Here is a 20,478-nt window from a genome sequence, read left to right as displayed (position 1 = left end):
TTTTTCTTTTTGCTTATGTGGTGCTGAGGAATGGAACCCAGGGCCTCATGCATGCAAGGCAAGCACTCTACCACTGATCTACCTTCCCAGTCCTTGAAATATTTTTCATTTGGTAACTTACATTAAAAACCAAAACAGACTTTCAGATGCTACACTAAAGGCTGCATCTGTGAATGTTATCAAATTATAAGGGAAATTAGCAATCTCTAAAGTTATAACTGTAAGAATAAGATGTATCTGACAGTAGAGACTACCAAATACTTTGTTGCTGGTGATATTACAGAGTAATTATGAAAAGCTCAAGCTGTTGAATTCTTTTGATGTAATATTTCTAGACATTCTAGAGAGAACATTCTAAAGCTAGTTGCATTTGATACCAAGGATTAAGATCCAGTCAATATAAACAGCATTGCCAACTCACCTGATCCTTCCCCTGGGGCGCTCAGATTGCTCTGACATAAAGCTTGTGCTGCTGAGGCGTGAGGCACTGCTGGTTCGAGAAATGGCGGACACATCACTGACATCGCTATCTGATGACTTGGCAGAGACGTTATCACAGCTTCTGTACTGATCTTTATGTATGTTATACTAAAGATTAAAAACAAGAGAGTGTAAGTTCCATCATTAGATCATGGTGAAAACAAGATAAAACCAAAAGACATGATGGTGAGGTTAATGAATACTTAAACTACATAAAATTAAAGTTCACTTCTGTAAAAGGTGTGGAAACAATACTAATTTAAATGTTAAGGTAATAAGTGATTTCTAATATAAGAATCTTATATGCTTTCAATAATAAGAAATGGCTTATGAAAACTGAACATATAATACCAATGCCGGAAGATAACAATGCTGGATGGAAAATATAATGAATTATTTTCAAGTGCTTAAAACATTTTTCTTCCCTAGTATTCTAACTCTTCATTTATTGCTTTTCTTTTTACTACTGCTTGTTTTATTCACTTTCAATTCTCGTTGTTGTATATACTTACATCTGTCTATACTTGTTCACTGCTTCTAAAGCTACTCGATTTACCTACAGACTTTATTCTATATATGGCTTCACTGAACACAGGGCTTCAGTGAGGGTTTTGGCAAAGTGGAGTAGAGCAATAAAGGCAATGGCTGGTCTTCTGACCTTTCCTCCTTCTGATGGTTTTGCTAGACATTTTCATATTTAAATAATTATTCCAGTTTCAAAAGAAAAATATACTATTTCTACTTGCATTTCAAATAAACATGAATTTAAATGGCACTGAACTTATCTTTGATATTCATTTTCTAAGACTTTCAGAAACATCAGGTGAAAGATGAAAACAGGCATACTTATCAAGGGAGTTAGTTACCTATACTTATTTCTGCTCTGTTTTTCTTTTCTTTTTCACAATGGCCCCCATTGTGACTAGCTTATGAATTATATATGTGATAATTGTACTAAGTAGCAAGTTTATATGATCAGAAGTAGTTTTAAAACATGAATATTTCTTTTATCTTTGATAGTCTCTTGCCTTAGAGGGTAAGATACTAAAAATTCTTATACAAAATTATATATCTATATATATATATGCATGTATAACTACATACTTGAGTATTTTACATTTTCTATTATGCGATTTAATTTTATACTCATACTTTTTATACTTATGAGCAATAAAGGTGTGAAAATACCAATTGTTCATTAAACCTACAGAAAAATTACCTATCCTTCTTGCCTCTTATACTAAAACTTGGATTTTTTTGTATAGAAAAGTAATTCTAATAGCATTTTATAAAATAATCCTAGACAATTTGATCACTTTTCCCTCATAAGTCCTCAGGTAGAAGTAGTTCAGTGCTAAAATATTTAAATAATAGATTTCATTTTTAATACCTCTTGTGTACTAATTAGTCAATTTCATTTGGGTTACAAAGAATAATCACTATATTACAGAACATCAATAAAGTTAATTTTCTAAAGGAGAAAAAAGCCATATGCTGAATTATAATTCAAAGGTAATTTATATATGCTACTATGCCCAGAATTAAGGTTGCTATTCAAATTGTCATTTGATCTGAAGTCAACAGCTAAGCATATTGAAAACTGAATTATTACTGAGTTTGGTAGCAAATTGTCATAACAGATATTATTGTCCTGACTGGCATCATTAATTTCAACAAGAGTTATTTCCAATTTTTAAATAAATGTTAAAATCTTAAATTGATCATAAAGTAGAATCTGGCTACACACATAACTTGTAAATTACTGTTTTTAAACAATCACAACAATACAATAGGCTCTGTACTCATGTTTCCAAACATACTGGAATGATAGCTTGTCTATGACAGAATAGTAAATAATTGAGATCTAATGCTCTAAGAATTTATCATCTGTATAGCATATTCTAGCATTATATTGCCACTCATGACAAATGGTGGTTTGGCAATTACCAGTATTATACAGAAGACACAGCATAAGGATGCATGAAAATGTTTCTCCAACCAAGAAAAAAAATCTTTCTTTTATAAAAGTCATCTCGTTTTCAATTTGCTTATATAGACCTTAGCTATTCTGGTAAACAGGCAAAAATGATAATGTCAAGAGAAAATTTTGTCACTTTAGTTTGAATGAAAGACAATTTACATTTTAAGACTACATTTCTTGATTTATCCAAGCATGGTAAAATTTAAATAATCACCTTGGTTTTTCCTCAAGCATGAATTGTTAAATTTCCTAGTTAGTAGCTCCATATTTTATTGGAATGATGATAATTTGAAGAACACCATATCCCCAGAAAAAAATTTGTACTTATTGTATAGGAAGGCGGTAAGTCATTGATGTGACAGAGGCTCTAAACATAGAGCTTCTGTTTTTAGAAGCAAGTAATAAACACTCCATAGCTACCTACAAAGACCTTCCCATCAATCTTCCTGGCTGCTTCTGTGTTAAAGAAATCTAAGCACTCTTTAAAATGTGAGCTCAGAAATGTGAATTTGGGCTCCAACCTGCAACCCATCAGTGAGGTATGTGACTCTGAATAATACCAATGAAAAAATAGGTTGGTGACACATTTCAAGGATACCAAAACAGTTTTGTGCTTTTTCAAAAGCAAATTTGGTGCTAATTTTTTAATCAGAAAGGATGTTAGAGTTATTTAAACTTACTAATTGAAGTACCAGGTACAGCTGATATTTCTTTCCTGAAAAGCATTTTAACTGTACTTGTTTAGATAAAGGTATTTTGGCACCATACAGTGAGAACATAGAAGGATATTCTTAGCAGAGGGTCACAATTGCTCAATAGCTATGTGCATATGACCATATAAAATGATGCTTATCAAAAATGATGCTTATCAAAATGAAGTCCAAGAAATGGAAACAAGAGGTTTTTCTTTTATAGTACTGTTTGTAGTTCTTTGGTTTTTTTATATTAACATGTAGAGGTTTATTACTACTGTTTTAAAGTGAACCAGCATTTTATACAGCTTTCAGTTTTAACTTCTAACCTGACAAATATCAACAGATATAACTTGCATTATACAAGTTCATTTGGGTCCTTGATATTTCTTTTTTATTTTGTTGTAAAGATGCTGTACAGAGGGGTTAAAGTTACATCAGTAAGATAATGAGTACATTTCTTGTTGAGCATTGTTACCCCTCCTTTGATGTTTTCCCACTATCCCTTCCCTCCCCTATCTCCCTCACCAAAGTTGTAAAGTTCATTTCCAATATACTGTCCTTTGGGTATCACTGTTGCAATGGGTCATCCTGTGTCCTTGTTTCAGTGTTTTGTTATCCCCCTTCCCCTCTCCAAATTGGACAAATGCATATACAAGATGCAGGATACCAATATCAAGTACAGTGACAACAGTAGATATACCGTAGGGGGAAGAACATACAAAGGAAACAGAACAATCACATAGTACATTAAAAACAACAAGAACAAAGAAGAATCATTTGTGTCCATATCTTGGGGTTTGTTTCACTTAGCAACATCTTATATGGTCATATGTATATAGCTTTTAAGCTTTTCTGCTCATCTGATAAAATTATCCTGCACGTATACTAATTATTGCAAATAAGGGAAACCAAGGGAAAAACAACAACAATAGAGAAAAAGAACAAAGTGTATAACAGGGTCTAATGAGAGCATCTTTTTTCTGTGCAGAAGCTCTGCAGTTTAATGCAATCCCATTCATCCAGCCTTTCTTTGATTTGTTGTGTTTCTGTATCTTTATTAAGAAAGTTTTGACCTGTGCCAAGGAGCCCTTGTATTTCTCCTATTTTTTCTTGTAATATTTTCAAGGTATCTGCTTTTACCTTGAGGTCTTTGACCCATCTGGATTCTGGTGCAGGGTGATATGTAGTGATCTAGCTTTAGTTTTTCTCTATATACAAATTCAATTCAATACCCATCAATATCCCAACTTCTTTCTTCAATGAAATAGGAGAAGCAATCCAAAAATTCATATGGAACAACAAAAGACCCTGAATAGCAAAAACAATTCTTAGCAGACAGAACAATGTTGGAGGAATTTCAATACGGAACCTCAAACTCTATTACAAAGCCAAAGTAATCAAAACAGCTTGGTACTGGCACAAGAACAGGCCTGAGGCCCAATGGAATAGATTTGAAGACTTAGAAATGAATCTGCAGACCTATGGCCACTTAGTCTTTGATAAGGGAGACAAAAAAATAGGATGGAAGAAAGACAGCCTCTTCAATAAATGGTACTGGCAGGATTGGCTACACATGTGTAGTAATTTCTTTTTTCTTTCTTCTTTTCCCTTTTGGTTTATTCCCTGGTTATCACTGTTTTTGATTTCTTCATCCTTTGTCTTGTATATAAGTTTATCCAATTTGGGGAAGGAAAGGGGAATCACAGAAATGTTGGGACAAAAGGTGAACCAATGCAACAGTGATACTCATTAAACAATATGTTGAAAATAAACTTTACAACTTGGGGGAAGGGAATTGGGGGACAAAATGGGATAAAATGAGGGAGGGGATTATACTGTTCCAAAAAGAAATGTACTCATGGGGCTGGGAAGGTGGCTCAGTGGTAGAATGCTTGCTTTGTGTGCATGAGGCCCTGGGTTCAATTCCTTAACACCACATAAGCAGAAAAACTGGAAGTGGCACTGTGGCTCAAGTGGTAGAGCGCTAGCCTTGAGCTGAAGAACTGAGGGACAGCACCCAGACCCAGAGTTCAGGCCACATGACCGACAAATGAAAAAGAAAAAAAAAGAAATATATTTGTTACCTGACTTATGTAACTGTAACCCCTTTGTACAGCTCCTTTACAATAAGATTTAAATGAACGAAAAAGGTATTTGGGGAATGGTTAACTAATTTCTAACAACAGAATTTTCAACTAAGGTATTCTGCTTAGTCAAAAACGCAAGGAGTGTAAAGATGGGTGGATCAGAGTTCAAGGGCTAACCTGAGGGGAAAAATAGTCAGTGAGACCCTATCAGCAGAAGCAGCCAGGAGTTGTGAAGCACAACTTTAATTCCAATTATGCGGAAAGTGGAGGGGGGGAGGATCTCTACCTGAGAACAGCCCTGGAAAAATAGTGAGAATTGTCTACAAAATCAATTAAGTAAAAAAAGAGAGGGGATATTCCAAGTAGTAGAGTGCTTGACTAGCTAGTACTCTCCCAGCCCAGTATTACTATAAAAGAAAAAACAGTGGGGCTGGGCAGGTGGCTCAGTGGTAGAGTGCTTTCCTTTCATCCATGAGGCCCTGGGTTCCATTCCTCTGCACCACATAAGCAGAAAAGGCCAAAAGTGGCGCTGTGACTCAAGTGGTATAGTGCTAGCCTTGAGCTGAAGGGCTGAGGGACAGCACCCAGGCCCAGAGTTCAGGCCTCATGATCAACAAAAACAAACAAACAAACAAAAACAAGCAAAAAACATGCTGTAAGTACATAAGGACATTACAAAAAGTCAACACTCAAGAGGCTGATACCTTAAGATCATGATCCATAGCCAGCCAAGGAAGAAAAGTACATGAGACTCTTATAATTGATTAATCATCAAAAAAAGAAGTGTAGCTGTGGCTCAAGTGGTAGAATAACAACATTGATTAAAAAAAAAATCTAAGAGAGCCAGGTGCTGGTGGTTCATGCCTGTAATCTTAGCTACTCAGGAGGCTAAGATCTTAGGATGAAAGCTAGCCTGGGCAGGAAAGTCCATGAGAGTCTTATCTTCAATTAACCATCAGAAAACCTGAAGTGGTACTGTGGCTCAAGTTGTAGAGCTCTCACCTTGAGCTAAAGAGCTGACAGACAGTGCCCAGGCCTAGAGTTCAAGCCCCATGACTGACAAAGACAACAACAAAAAAAGCTAAGGAACAGCTAGTACCCAGACCGGAGTTCAAGGTCCCAGTGTTGGTGCAAGCATGAGCATACACACACACACACATACACACACACACACACACACACACACACACACACACACTCACAGAGTCAATAAAGGAGACAGGCACCAACGGCTCATGCCTGTAATACTAGCACTCAGGTGGCTGACAACTGAGTATTGTGGTTTGAAGCTAGCACAAGCAGAAAAAGTCCGTGAGATTTTATCTCCAATTATCTAGCAAAAATCTAGATGTAGAGCTGTGGCTAAAGTGGTAAAATGCTAGTGTTGAGCAAAAAATGCAGAGGGACACCACCCAGACCCTGTGTTCAAGCCCCAGGATTGACATACAAGCACACACACACACACACACACACACACACACACACGAATTACTAAAGAAATAAAGTTTGAAACACAATCTATATTACATTCATGATAATATAGGTACCTAGCTACAACAATAAAAGAAATCTTTAGAAAATAAATTTTTTAAAAATATTAGGTGTAAAAGAATAAAAAATGAAAACTGAACAGTTTTCATTATAAAATAAATTTGAATTAACTAAAATGTCTAGAATTTTTTTAAAAATCATACAGCAATCAATAAATTTGTTGTATCAATTTAGGATAAATGTAATAAAAATTATAGAAGCATTAATCCAAAACATGGTTATAGCAAATTAGTTGTTATTTTAGCTTAATTATTTCCACTTATATAATCTTCCAAGTTTTTAAGCTACCTTACTGTTGCTTTCACTTTTATTGGAACTACAGTCTAAAATCATTTTAGGTGCTACAGACATATCAACATATTCACTTACAGAATATATGTGAATCTATATGTATAAGCATATATATATGAAAGCAATGTATTTTTTTAAAAACAATATATCCAGATATAATGAGAGGGAAGAATGGAGGGAAAGGAGCTGAGGAGAGACAGAAATTAAAAGCCATATGAGAAACTAAGTCAGGCTGGTAGAATGTGTGTGTATCAGTGATAGACAAAGCAGAACCAATGGTACCCAAGTCCCACAGCTTTACTAATGGGGATAAATCACCCCCATTCTTCATGGTAATAAATTAGGTAAATGAGTAATATAAATAGAAGAGTTTTGGTTGTCTTTAATTTGTAACTTTCTATGAGCTAGGAAATTTTTCATCTTCCAAATCAGGTAGCCTCCTTTTGAGTGACAAGGTCTTCCAGTGTAATGCTGGATTAAGAATTGTACAGCATTTCTTTCTTTACGTGTTTCCATTAACTGATTAGTGACTAGAGTCTTTGCTCAAAATGACACCAAAAAGTATTCTTCAGTCCTAGTCCCTTACTATTCTATTTGATTTCAATTTTGACATAATACTAAGAAATCAATAAGGATTTCTAGCTCTAATGAAACCTTCCCAGTTAAAAGGATTCAAATAAGTGAATCTAAATGTGAAAGGAAAAAAAAATCAGTTCCCTGCCTTCTAGTTCTTACTGCACTTGTCGATTTTTTTAAAAAGTCAAGGATAATATTCATGAAGGAGAGATAAGGAAGCTGATTCACTGCACAGGGCACAGGACTGGCAAAAGATAACTCAGAAATTATGGTCCTTTGCTTAGCAATCTTCTTTTTGCTTTATGGATTTTTTAAAATAAGTTACTGGAAATGCTTCGGATTTGGGGAATGTTCTGGCCTCACTGAGTCACACTGGCATTCTGCATTGTCTTGCCTGGATACCTTTTTTCATCTATCTTAGGATGTTGTTTGATAGATTGTATCTAAAATACTTGTCTCACTCTGAGGGGGTATGGATGATAAATTATATTTTGTACCTGTTTCTAATTTTTGTACTAGTCACTGAATATGCATAGTGAACTATATTATTCTCAAAACTAGGGTTTTTCAGACTATATTACAAGGTACCTATAATAGATTTAATTTAGTATTTGATTTATATATCGATTTAATATATTTCCTTTTATTACTGATGTCATTACTGCCAAGGATTAAATAACAAAGATGAACCTGTAATAATTTTTGCCATTTCAGCAGTATTATGAAAGTAAGACCACTGTAAAAATGAGATGTACAAGACACTATATTGAAAACAAACTTTACAACTTTGGGGTAGGAGAGAGAGGAATTGGGGAGGTGGGATGGGAAGGTATGGTAGAGGAAAAACAAAGGAGAGGGTAAAAATTCTCGATAGGAAATGTACTCATCACCTTACTCATGTAACTGTAACCCTGCTGTACAGTATCTTTACAATAAAAAATATATATTAAAAAATAAGAATTTGGGGCTGGGATGGTGGCTCAGTGGTACAGCGCTTGCCTTGCATGCCTGAAGCCCTGAGTTCGATTCCTCAGCACCACATAAGCAAAAAGGAAAAAGCCGGAAGTGGCGCTGTGGCTCAGGTGGTAGAGCGCTAGCCTTGAGCTGAAGAGCTGATAGTGTCCAGGCCCAGAGTTCAGGCTCCACGACCGGGAACCCCCCCCAAAAAATAAGAATTGGGGAGGGTGATGGAGTGACACTGATCAAGGTGTAATTGTACTCATAAATTGATATATTGAATTAACACTTCCTTGAACAACTTCTTAAATAAAATTGAATGTAAAATTAAATACTAGAAATGAATTAGAGATAACATATATAAACATCAATAGGTAACTTAATAAGCAAAGTGGAGAACATGCAAAAAGATTTAAAGAAAACAATAAAATGCATACAAAATTATTCAATAAAGTATAAAAGTCTATGGTACTTTAATTAAACTTATTAGATAACAATTTATAAATGCCTGTTTTCCTGTAAGTTAATATTGAAATATAAATTAAGTGATTACTAGCTTTTGAAATTGTATGACTTTCAGCTTCTAAGGGTTTGAAATTAGATACTTTTCTTACCTAAGTCAGAGAAATAAAAACAATCAAATAATATGATTTTTTGTCATTAACAAGTCTCAATATTCAATATGAACCCCAAATAATATTTAAGACTATACATATCTATTATGACATTTTACACGCAAAGAGACATTCAGGTAATAAAATGCCTTCATATACCCTGCTTATGTCTGTGAATTTGACTATTAACTAATATCAACTTTAATATCAACTCTTTATGCATTTTAGGAAAAAAAAGTAAATCCAAGTTCCTAATCCATCTTTTAACTGTTATTGCCTTATGAAAATATCAAGAGGTGAGAGAGGTTTTCCCAGGCTTTGGTAACTCATACAACTCAAGCTTATTATTCAATAATAACTTCCCTTATATTTCAGGGCTTGCTGATCCTGTCTGCTACACACACATACATACACACACACACTATGCGACTGGAAAGGAGAGAGTATCATTTAGACACTTTTGACATTACCTTGGAATATTGCTCGTGATCAAGTTCTTGACTAGAACCAGACCCTGTTGTCTGCTTAAATCGATGCACTTTCATTTTCATCTGTCTCGTTCGCTCTTCCACTACTAAGCTTGCTGCAAAAACACACAATGAAAGCCTATTAAAACATGGGAAACATCTTTCAGAACTGAATGGTTTAAGATTTTAATGCTTTGAACAGGGTTTAAGTAAATAAATGTCCAAAATAATACGTGATTAATAAACTGAACAAAATGCAAACTATACAATAGTAGCTACTCTTAATGTCAAGATGAGCATGGTTCAAATTACATAGAATGGTGATCACAAATGTTAGTAACAAATGATCAAAACTCTAGGTCTTTAAATTCAAATCCCTCTATGACTGATTATGTAAGACCAAATTTAACTGTTCAAAAATGTTGTCAAGTCACTCAACTGGTTGTTGATTGTATGTTTATAGAGAAAATGAATTTCCATACTTTACACATCACACATATATGTACATGCTTACATGTATGTACAAACCATCCTCTGCTAGTAGTATCACCTAAAACTTGTTTACTTGGAAATCATCTGCTTTCATAAGTCTACAAGTAGTTTCTGACAGTATTTTCCAGTACTAAACATGGCCTTGGATAAAACATTATCTTTCTCATTTTCATGGCTCTGTATGATTAGTATAAAATTCGTAAGTCCTGACAATAAGATCTATTAACTCTTTAAATAATGATATGTAAAGAAATACATGCCTTGTAAGTCTTTGCTTATCTCCTAAAACAGCAAGTGTGGCTGTTTAGGAAAACCATAGTCTTCAGTAAAGTATGACTTAAATTGGAATTCATTATAATAAATCTGGCTTTAAAATTGTCTTTAATTTCTGTTTTTATAAATGAAAGGGAAATTAAAAGTATAAGCTGTGTGCAGCTTACACCTGTGTTGAATGAGACCTAAGTTTATTTATTGTTGGTCAATTTCCCAGACTAGTCAAACTACAAAAGAAGTGTTAAGGTTTACTTTCAAATTTTATTTTTATACTTATCAAGTCCTGAGGCTTGAATTCTGAGACAAGGTGCTGTCCTTGAGCTACTTCTGCTCAAGACTCATGTTCTACCACTAGAGCCACAGCACCACTTTTGGCTTTTTAGGGGGTAGTTTTAATGGAGATAAGAGTCTCACAGACTTTCCTGCTTGGGCTGGCTTCAAACTTTGATCCTCATATCTCAGCCTCCTGAGCAACAAGATTACAGGTGGGAGCCACAGGTGCTCAGCTAAAGGTTTACCTTTTAAGATAGTAGTGGTGGTGGATGTGGTGTTGTGTGTGTACAAACACATGTAATACCAGGGAAAAATGGGAAAAATTAGCAACCTATGTTTAAATGTTTATGTCAGTGTTAGTATGCCTGATTGACTTGACTTCTGATTTCATCCCTTACAAGAAGATTATTAAGAATTTGACAGAATTTTCTATTATAAAGTGCCTAAATATGGCCTATCATTCTTCATCAACAAAGTTGCTACTACCATTAAAAATTAAGTACATAAGTAAATTTATCAGGTCAAGTACAGAGTGTTTTAATCAAACTTTTATTCATACCAATACTATGCTATTAGAAGTTTTATCCTGTCAATTCAGTGAGTTAGACAGAGACAAGATCCATTTCTAATATCCCAGGGGCATGAGTTAAAGCAATGACACACACTTGTTTTACTTCTGAGACAATAAATGGTGACTATCATTACGACAGAAAGATGGTTCAGTGAAGAGCTGAACATAAAGCAGTCCTGAATTCATTAACTACTCAACAACAGAGCAAGAGTCAAGGTGCAGTACAGATTCTACATGAGAGTAACTGCAAGATGAAACAAAGTTATTAGAATGTGTTATATCTGCAGGAAGCCATATGCAATATAAAAAAATGAGTTTATATCTGCTCCTGTCTCTTGTAAATGGCACAAGTACCTCGGGGAACTGCTCAGCCATTTGTAGGGAGCTTTGAAGAAACAAGAGGGTCTATAATCAGTTACATTCTATACTTAAAGCTTAAACTAATTCAATTTAGTAATTTAACCTTCTAAATGAACAGATTTAAATGTTAGTTTAACTGTGCTCACCAAATGATAACTTTAAGAATTTAAAAAGTTTTTTTTAGTTCATTTTTATTACTTGTAGTGTGTGTGTGTGTGTGTGTGTGTGTGTGTGTGTGTGTGTGTGTGCATGCTGGTACTGAGGCTTGAACTCAGGGCTTGGTGTTTTGTTTTCCCTTGGCTATTTTACTCAAGGCTGGTGTTATGCCACTACCTCCACTTGCTGCTTTTTGCTGGTTAACTGGAAATAAAGAGTCTCACAGACTTTTCTGCCTGGGTTGGTTTTGAACCTTGATCCTCACATCTCAGCCTTCTGAGTAGCTAGGAGAATGGTTATGAGCCAATGGTGCCGGGCTAAGCACCTGTAGTTCTTAGGAGTTGATGATCCAACCCTCAGGATTAGTTCCTAAGAGCTACTTGTTTAAAGCAGTTTTAAAATGGTTACAGTGAATAAACCATGCCAACACAATGTCTTATGTCTCTAAGAGGATTATTTATGATATGGTTGCATTTAAATCTTGCAAAACTCAAAACTAAATCATAAGAAGAAACTGATTCCTAAATAAAAGTTATCTGAATTTTTTTAAAAATTGACTTCAATCTTATGTTCTAAAGGTAATTAGTATACTAAATGTATTTTTAAAGAATGCAATGGGGATATTGTATAAATAATTTGATGTGGATATTGTGTGTGTGTGTGTGTGTGTGTGAGAGCGCGCGCACGCATGTGCCTCAGGTGAAGCTCTATCAGTTGAGCCACGGTTCCACTTTTGGATTTTTTGTGGTTAACTGGAAATAAGAATCTTCTTTAATTTGTCTACCCAGACTGCCATCAAACTGTGATCTGCAGATCCAAGCATGCTGGCTAGCTAGGATTACAGGTGTAAACCATCAGTAACCAGCTGTAGGCAGTATATTTTAAATGTAAAAAACTGAGGGGGAAAGTCTCCAAATTAATATTATCTTAAAGTCAAGTTGGAACCCCTTGATTCCCATCAAAATTGAAGTTGCTAATCTCATTTCTTGCTCATGAAGTCCAAAAATAGAAGCAAAATACAAATAGCTTATTATTTACTTTATATTATTATACAATAGTGTACACATTTTTTAGATATTTTCAGTATTTCCAGATAACATGTATTTAGTGCTTAATCTGAAATAACTGTTTTGTACAAGTTTCTGTGCTTCAATAACATTATTTTCATAAGTACTGGAGCACTTCAGTGTGAAAGTTGAAGTTCTTGAACTTTGTTAGAAATTTTTATTGTTTTCCATTTAATTTCTCAGCTGTATATTATGAAAGAAAATGACATTATTTCTAAATTATAGGTGTACCAAGGTAAATACTAAGACCAATTTATCAAGTAAAATGGAATATTTATAACGTAATTATAACAGAAGATATGATTGTATTAATTTACGTTACTTACATAAAGAATATTCGTCAAATGTGAATTAAATTGCCCAAGTATGTCACTATCAGTAAAATGAACCAGGTCCCAGAGAAAACTCAGAGAATTATTTTCACTTTGTAAAGCATGATTTTTATCATTTAAGTTTTTTTATTACATTTTGTCTATTTAAATTCTAACAAAATAATAAAATAGGAAATATTTTCCCATATCTATCCAAATCCTCAAATTGAATTCAGACTTCAGGAATAATTTGAATGTTAGTAGTATCAGAAGCTAACAAAATCATTAAAATGCTTTGTGAAAGATTTTAAAAATAGACATTAGAATTTTAAGTTCTTAAAATTTTCTTAACTGAAGCATAGCAAAACTTTAATAATTCCTTTCAGTTTCTCCAGTAATGTATTTTTATTTGGTTTTTGATAGTTCATACAGTCAAAAAACATAAGAACATTTCCTATATACTATTTCAACTTCAATAAAGACTAACGTAATCTTATGTTCAACAATTTATCTCCCTTAGTCCCTATGATGTAATTGACTGCAAATTTATAAAAATGTCTCTCTTGAGCAAGTTGAAGGGTCAAAAAATTCTCTATAATTATAAGCTGCAAGATATGACTTATGTTGAAATTATTTTACTTTATAAAACATTAATTTACCAAAATATATTAAACAAAATCCCTTTTTTCATTCCAACTTATGCTTATTTTCCTTTCCAATCAGACATATTTTCAGAGGAATCTACCTATGTCAAAAATATACCTGAGTTAAAATTAAGGAAGTATAAAGCAGTATAATTTTTATAATTAAAATCACAGCTGTGAAATCAGTTTTTTGGTCTTCTAAATTTCGCTAAAGAGAATTCTGATTGGAACATGTAGGAACAAAAGAGTAAATCTACTTTACAAAGCAATGTAATTTGTTACAATTTTTGAATGGAAATTGTGTTGAAAAGACTCAGAGTAAGAAAGTTTTTTCTCTTTTCATGTCACATGCACTGTGAGAATTCCTGACCTGGAGAAAACCTGCAAATGATTTTAGCCTGTAAATAGATTCACTATAGATTCATGATCATGGCAAATCTATGTAAAAGCTGAACTCATTTACATATTTTCAATATGTATTTTAATATTATCAAAAAGGCCTGTGCCTGAAAATTTTTATTTTTATAAAAGCTGAAGACTGTAGTTTCCCCTCTAAAGAAAAAGTGTTTATTTGGGAAACTGCTTTGATTTTTCTAGATATTTTTAATTTGCTTAATAATACTATACTCACAATTCATTACTATTACACTCTGAACATTAAACATGTATAAATATATTTTAAATGTTTTTTCTTTTTTAAAATTTTTTTTCGGATTTAATTTAACCTAAAAACAAATTTGCTCTGATCTCAATAGGTATAATTCCTTATACCTACACCTAGATACCAATGGCTTACACCTGTGATCCTAGCTACTCAGGAGGGTGAGAGTTGAGAACTGAGTTTTGAAGCCAGCTAGGGCAGAAAAGATACTATCTCCAATTAGCCAGCAAAGAAGCTGGACTGGAGGGCCTGGTTCGAGTGGTTGATGACCAGATATGAGTAAAAAAGACAAGAGAGAGCATAGGCCCTGAGTTCAATGCCCGGTACCAGCACAGATATATACAACATTTAATTTCTCTCCCATAGCTAAAAGTTAACATGAATTGGAAATATCAAATGTTGTGTTTGTAAGGAGAAAGAATCTATATAGTAAATAATAATGAATAAAGTCTATAAAATGATATATAACATTATATGATGATATAAATATAACATTATCTGTGTGATTAAGCCCTCTAAACTTTTCAAGTGTTCCTGTGAAATATGATTGTAAAAAGACGATAAATAATGTAAGTTTCTATCTTAGTAATCACATGGGAGTAAAATGATTATGACCATTTAATTTTTTTTAATGTTAACTTAATACTTGAGACAAATGTGATGTAAGATAACATCAAGACTGGATAATTAAGCCCATATGGCCAACGAGGAGATACGACCACATTTTATGAATAGAAAAATGCAAGTCTTTGCTTCCTTGCTATGTGGCAATACAGTAAGCTTCTGGGATTGGTAGAGTCATTCACAGCCTTGCTCCAAAGTGTCAGGTCAAGAAGAGAAATGAACAACCCTCATCTATGGAAAATTATTCAGTAGAATGAGGTCCATGAGTGAGGCCACATACAATGCCTTGCTTACACTTCATTATTTGAAGTAGTGTATTTTAAGAAGTTCATGAGAGTGGAAAATCAAACACAAGAAACTATGTAGAGAGATTAGATGAAAAAGATTTAGCTAATGGAATCATATTCAAACTCAGCAAAGGCTAAATGTAAAGACAAATAGTAAACTGGTGCTTAAATACTCTATAAGTAAGATGTTTTTGGAATTGGAACATTTTAAAATGCAAAATCAGACTGGTTTTAGATAACAGAGATGTTCTGAATTTAGAGGACTAACAATTGTTAAAAGTGATAAACATGCTCTAATCAGCTAGAAGCAATGTGGCAAAACAGTAAATGGGAATCAACAAGAAATACAGTCCTAGAGCTATTATCAGTTCATGCAGTGATTTCTCTGCTAATTTTTGATAAAACCCCTATACAGTTTTTTACTTTTTGTTTTATTAATTTGATTTATTTAATGTTATTTTGATTCCCCATTCATTGCTTAGAGAATCTTTCATTTTGTCTCTCTTATTTCAATAGGCTATGACTAATATGTTCACACTTTTTTCACATTTGTAAAAATGGATAAACTACTGTGAACATGTCTTTTACCAATTCACAACAATGGTTTTAATTTGCCAAATTACTCAAACTGTAGGAATTAAGTTTACTTAAACAGTTGTATTTTATAATTTTTATAAAATTATATTTTTATAATCTTTAAATTAAATATAAGATAATCCCTTTAATGTTTGACCTCATTTGGGGAATTACGTAGTTTTCCAGGTAATACTTATACAACTTCCACACCAAACAAATAAACTTTCCACAAACATCAATTTCTTAAATTTTGTTTTTTGCCAGTCATGGGGCTTGAACTCTAGGCCTGGCTTCTGTCCCTGAGCTTTTGTTTGAAGCTAGCACTCTACCACTTGAGCCACAGCACCACTTCCAGCTTTTGCTGAGTAATTTATTGGAGATAAGTTTCAGGGAGTTTCCTGCCAGCACTGACTTTGAACCACCATCCTCAGATCTCAGCCCACTGAGTAGTTAGGATTAGAGGTGTGAACCACTGGCACCAGGCTTCAAATGTTTTAAATATTATGACTATATACAAATGCTTGTGTTCTGGGTCATTTTTTTTCTGAAGTAAATTCATTTTGATTTGCAAGCACAGAAACATTTCAAACTGTTTTCTTTATGTCTGTATCATTCACTCGGATCTTTATGCAACAATACTATAAACAATGAAAGAAAAGATAGTACATACCCAGCATGAGAAACACAAAAGGCAACAATAACACTTGTTAAGTGAAAAAAATGCCATATTGGCTTTAGATAATTGTTTTAGAAAATAATTTATTTTGTATGGCTGGATAGTTGAAATGGAACCTTGGCATAAGGTGAAGAGGGTAGCTGTACAAATAAGTACGCAAATCTCACTGCATTATCTTGCTCATTTCTACTAAAGAAAACCCTGTACAGCATGTCTAATCATGGGTGTCGTTTCTCAGTGTCAAAACCATGGAGACTCAGAGTAACACAGAAAATGCCTCTCCTTGCCAGATAATACAGGCCTTGATGAAAAATCTGTCTTCACGCTTTTGTGTTATACAGGCTTAAAATCTTTTAAAAACATATGCAGGTAGTATAAAGGAGCACTGTCTTGTTTAGGGGTTCCTCTTAATACAACTCTGGAAAACAGCCAGCTGTGTAATTAGACTTGGGGGAAAGGAGCCAGCAAAACCAATCATTGAGAGGATCATGTTTATCCCAAATGATCTCTAACAGGATTTTCCATCATTTAAATTATTCCACTAACACTAATGGCAACAAAATCTAACTTGAAAAGCCCAATGTACCATAACTTTGTTAACCTGAACTTTGACTGACTCTTCCTAAGCTATAATATTTGAGGGGCAAATACAATTTTATAGAAAATAGATCAAAGAGGCTGTCCACAGGGAAAAACCTGTGTGCCTTCCCTCCCTGTCCTCTCCCGCACAGCTCCAGCCACACAGAAAATTATGAACCCTCCATACTGAGGTTAAGACTGACAATGCCACCAGCTAGGATGCTATGATACAATGATGCAACTTCCAATAAGTCATGTGAGTAAGCAGGGGTGAAAACCACAATTTCTGAATTGGTCCTCCAGGGCTGTTTCAGACTTTGGATCCAATAATTAAAACAATAAGGCTTAAATGACATCTGTGTTTGTGAGGAAAGGGAAAAGAAGATGGAGGATGAGGAGGAAGGGAGGAGGAAAAAGAGGAGAAGGAGGAGGAGAAGAATGGGAGGAGGAGCATAATGGATGAAAAGGAAGAAAAGAATGGGAAGATGAGGAGGAGGAGGAGGGAAGGGAAGAGGAGAAAGGAAGGAAAAGGGGAAGAGGGGGAGAATGAGAATGAAGAAGAGGAGGTGGAAAAGAAAAACAAGAGGAGGAGGAGGGAAAGAAAGAGGAGGAGGAGGGGAAGGAAGACAAGGAGGAGGAGGAGGAAGGAGTAGTGATTGTCAGAAAGAGAGAGAGACCAGGAGACAGACAAGAGATTGAGATACTAAGACAGAGCTGGAGGGAGGAAAAAGATGTACAAAGTTACAGACAATTTTGTTTGTTTGTTGTTTGTTTGTTTACTAAATACAGCTCTAAAAAAAGAAGCTCTAAACAACTGTTCAGAACTATTCCTAAGTGTTTAAAAAAAGTAGCACCTTGGGGATGCATTAACTTGCACTTACGTAATCTTATGTGTGGCTGTGTTTGCATGAAGTGTGTGCGTGTGTGTGTGTGCGCACGCACACACACATATATATTTATCAGGGTCTTCTGCATACTCAGTAAGCACTTTCTCACGAAGCTGTCATTCCCAACTTTTTGAAATCTTACCTACAATGCAAGAAATGATTCACCTGGCCCATTATGTTATTTGCTAAAGAATAATCAAATGTAAATAAAATTAAATCCCTTGCTACTATTTAAGCACATCTTGGATAATGTAGATATAAAAAAATACACAAATTAATTTACATAGTTCAGTAGAAGTCAACATATAATTTATTTCTAGTTTTCTGAGTGTAGCATACTTTGAAATAGGTTATCAACTACCATTTTTACAAGAAAACTAATAGAACAGAAAATTAGTAAAATTCATATATTCACTATATATACTAATTATATTTAAGTTTAAAGTAAAAGTTCCATAAATTTATTTTGTGTAATTTCACATTCAAATTCAAAAGGTAATTTTAGCATTTAGCATAGAACCCTAGCACTTAAAAATACAGTTGTCTAGAAAAAAATCCTTAACTTCTATCTGGTTACAATGAGTACAACATATTTCATCAGTGAAATGCAAAAAAAAATGCTATTTTCTCTTTGTCCCTGATGAAATAAGTTAAATCCTGGACACTAGTTGTCTGTCTTTACCCATGTGCCTGAATCACATATATTTTTATCATAAAGCAAATTCATATTTGCAGACAAGATTATGTGATGACTCAAAATTACTTCCTTTAGCCAAAAATTTAGTGCACTTATGAAATTGTATTTTCTAAAGGCATACAAAGTAAGAAATTTATGACAATAACATTTTTTTCTCACCTGGAAGTCATTTAATTTCTGGTTCAGTTTGATCTTCTTAAATCATTATTTCGATGCCCCAAACTACATTCATGGGCTCTTTAAAACTGTCCAAGAAATGTAGCAGAGAGGGAAAAATTGGCTTACTTTTAGAATGAATAATTGAAAATAGGCCTAAAAGCAGTTTGTGAAACCTAAACTCATTATCATCTCTCGGCTTTCACCATAAAAGGAGTGAAAAGGGAAAGTGAAGTTGTCTGAACACTAGTTCTAAGCCCTCAGTTCATCTCAAATTCAGTATGTCTTTGTTCTCAAATTGCCTGGGTAATTTGAGGGGCAAGCCAGGGATAAGTTAATCGGCTGGTGATTAGTTGAGTTGCCAGGGGAAGTTAAGGATAATGAAGGGGAGTTCTTAAGATGAGGGTGTTTTGAGGGGGAGGATATTACTATTAACAAGGCCCAGAGGGCAGAGCAGTGTATGTGGAATCAAAATCTGGAAGTTTCTCAGTTTCCTGGTTACCTTAACCACCCCATGACTCTATTTCTGTAAAACATCTGTTGCTATAGTGATGTTCATATGTTACTATAGTGATGTTCATATGCATGAACATCAAGTTCTTTTTTGGGGGGTCCGGTCATGGGGCCTGAACTCTGGGCCTGGGCACTGTCCCTCAGCTCTTCAGCTCAAGGCTAGTGCTCTACCATTTGAGCCACAGCGCCACTTCCGGCTTTTTTCTTTTTTTTTTGCTTATGTGGTGCTGAGGAATCGAACCCAGGCCCTCATGAATGCAAAGCAAGCGCTCTACCACTGAGCCACCTTCCCAGCCCAAATATTAAGTTCTTGACAAAGGGTATCTAACTGTTGGGGGACCTGGAGAACAACAGGGTGAAGTACAAGGTTTTGGGAGGGACAATTCCTTATCCTTTCATTTGCCAATTGAATGACTGAGCTGGAGCCAAGTTTTAAATCTCAAACACTGAGATTTCACCAACATGTTTTTGGCTGAATCATCAGACTTCATAAATTCTACCATTGATGCTAGTAGCATTTTACATTTCTCTTTATGAGGACTTACAAATGTATGCTGGAAAATTAATACACTGGTTCTTTAGATGTGGAATGGCTAAGTACCTTAGTTTGCCCAGAACTGTCTTGGTTTCAGCAATGCAAATCTTCCACATCAGGAAATCTCTCAGTCCCTGGCCAATGGGGCCATTGGTTGTACAACGAGCTCATCTACAAATCATCAAAACACTTTGAAAAAAACTCTTGACTTTATGTCTACACTTTCTGGGCTTCAAGCGCCACTTCTGATAGCTGAATTGTGCTTCCTTAAACCCCAGAGAAAAGAGGCATCCCAGTCTGTTGCTTTATGTTATTTTAGAAGCACTTTAGATAAACCTCTTTGGTTATTTCTAGTTAAATGAGAAACGTCTGCGTTCTGTCTTGAAGGACAATTTGGAAGGATGATGACACTTATCAGCTGGAACATACTGACCTTCCAGA

The 20,478-nt window shown here is 34.5% G+C and overlaps 1 protein-coding gene across 7 annotated transcripts in view; it reads right to left on the bottom strand.

Annotated features, from left to right (window-relative positions):
• The window catches only part of Rims1 (regulating synaptic membrane exocytosis 1), a 197,755-nt gene that overhangs the window by 79,763 nt on the left and 97,514 nt on the right, over nucleotides 1-20,478 (bottom strand). For 3 of the 7 annotated variants that reach the window (XM_013033615.1, XM_013033616.1, XM_013033618.1), the window contains 2 exons: nucleotides 9,703-9,815; nucleotides 422-588 (listed from right to left, as the gene is read on the bottom strand). The exons of the other annotated variants lie outside the window; for them this stretch is intronic. In XM_013033615.1, coding sequence (XP_012889069.1) covers nucleotides 422-588; nucleotides 9,703-9,815 — 280 coding nt within the window. The remainder of the gene's footprint in view (nucleotides 1-421; nucleotides 589-9,702; nucleotides 9,816-20,478) is intronic. 7 annotated transcript variants of the gene reach the window in all.

The sequence above is a fragment of the Dipodomys ordii genome, unplaced genomic scaffold (genome assembly GCF_000151885.1).
Source record: "Dipodomys ordii isolate 6190 unplaced genomic scaffold, Dord_2.0 Scaffold172, whole genome shotgun sequence".
Lineage (NCBI taxonomy): Eukaryota > Metazoa > Chordata > Mammalia > Rodentia > Heteromyidae > Dipodomys > Dipodomys ordii.
Note: the sequence above shows the minus strand (reverse complement) of the source record. Positions and strands in the feature narration are given on the sequence as shown.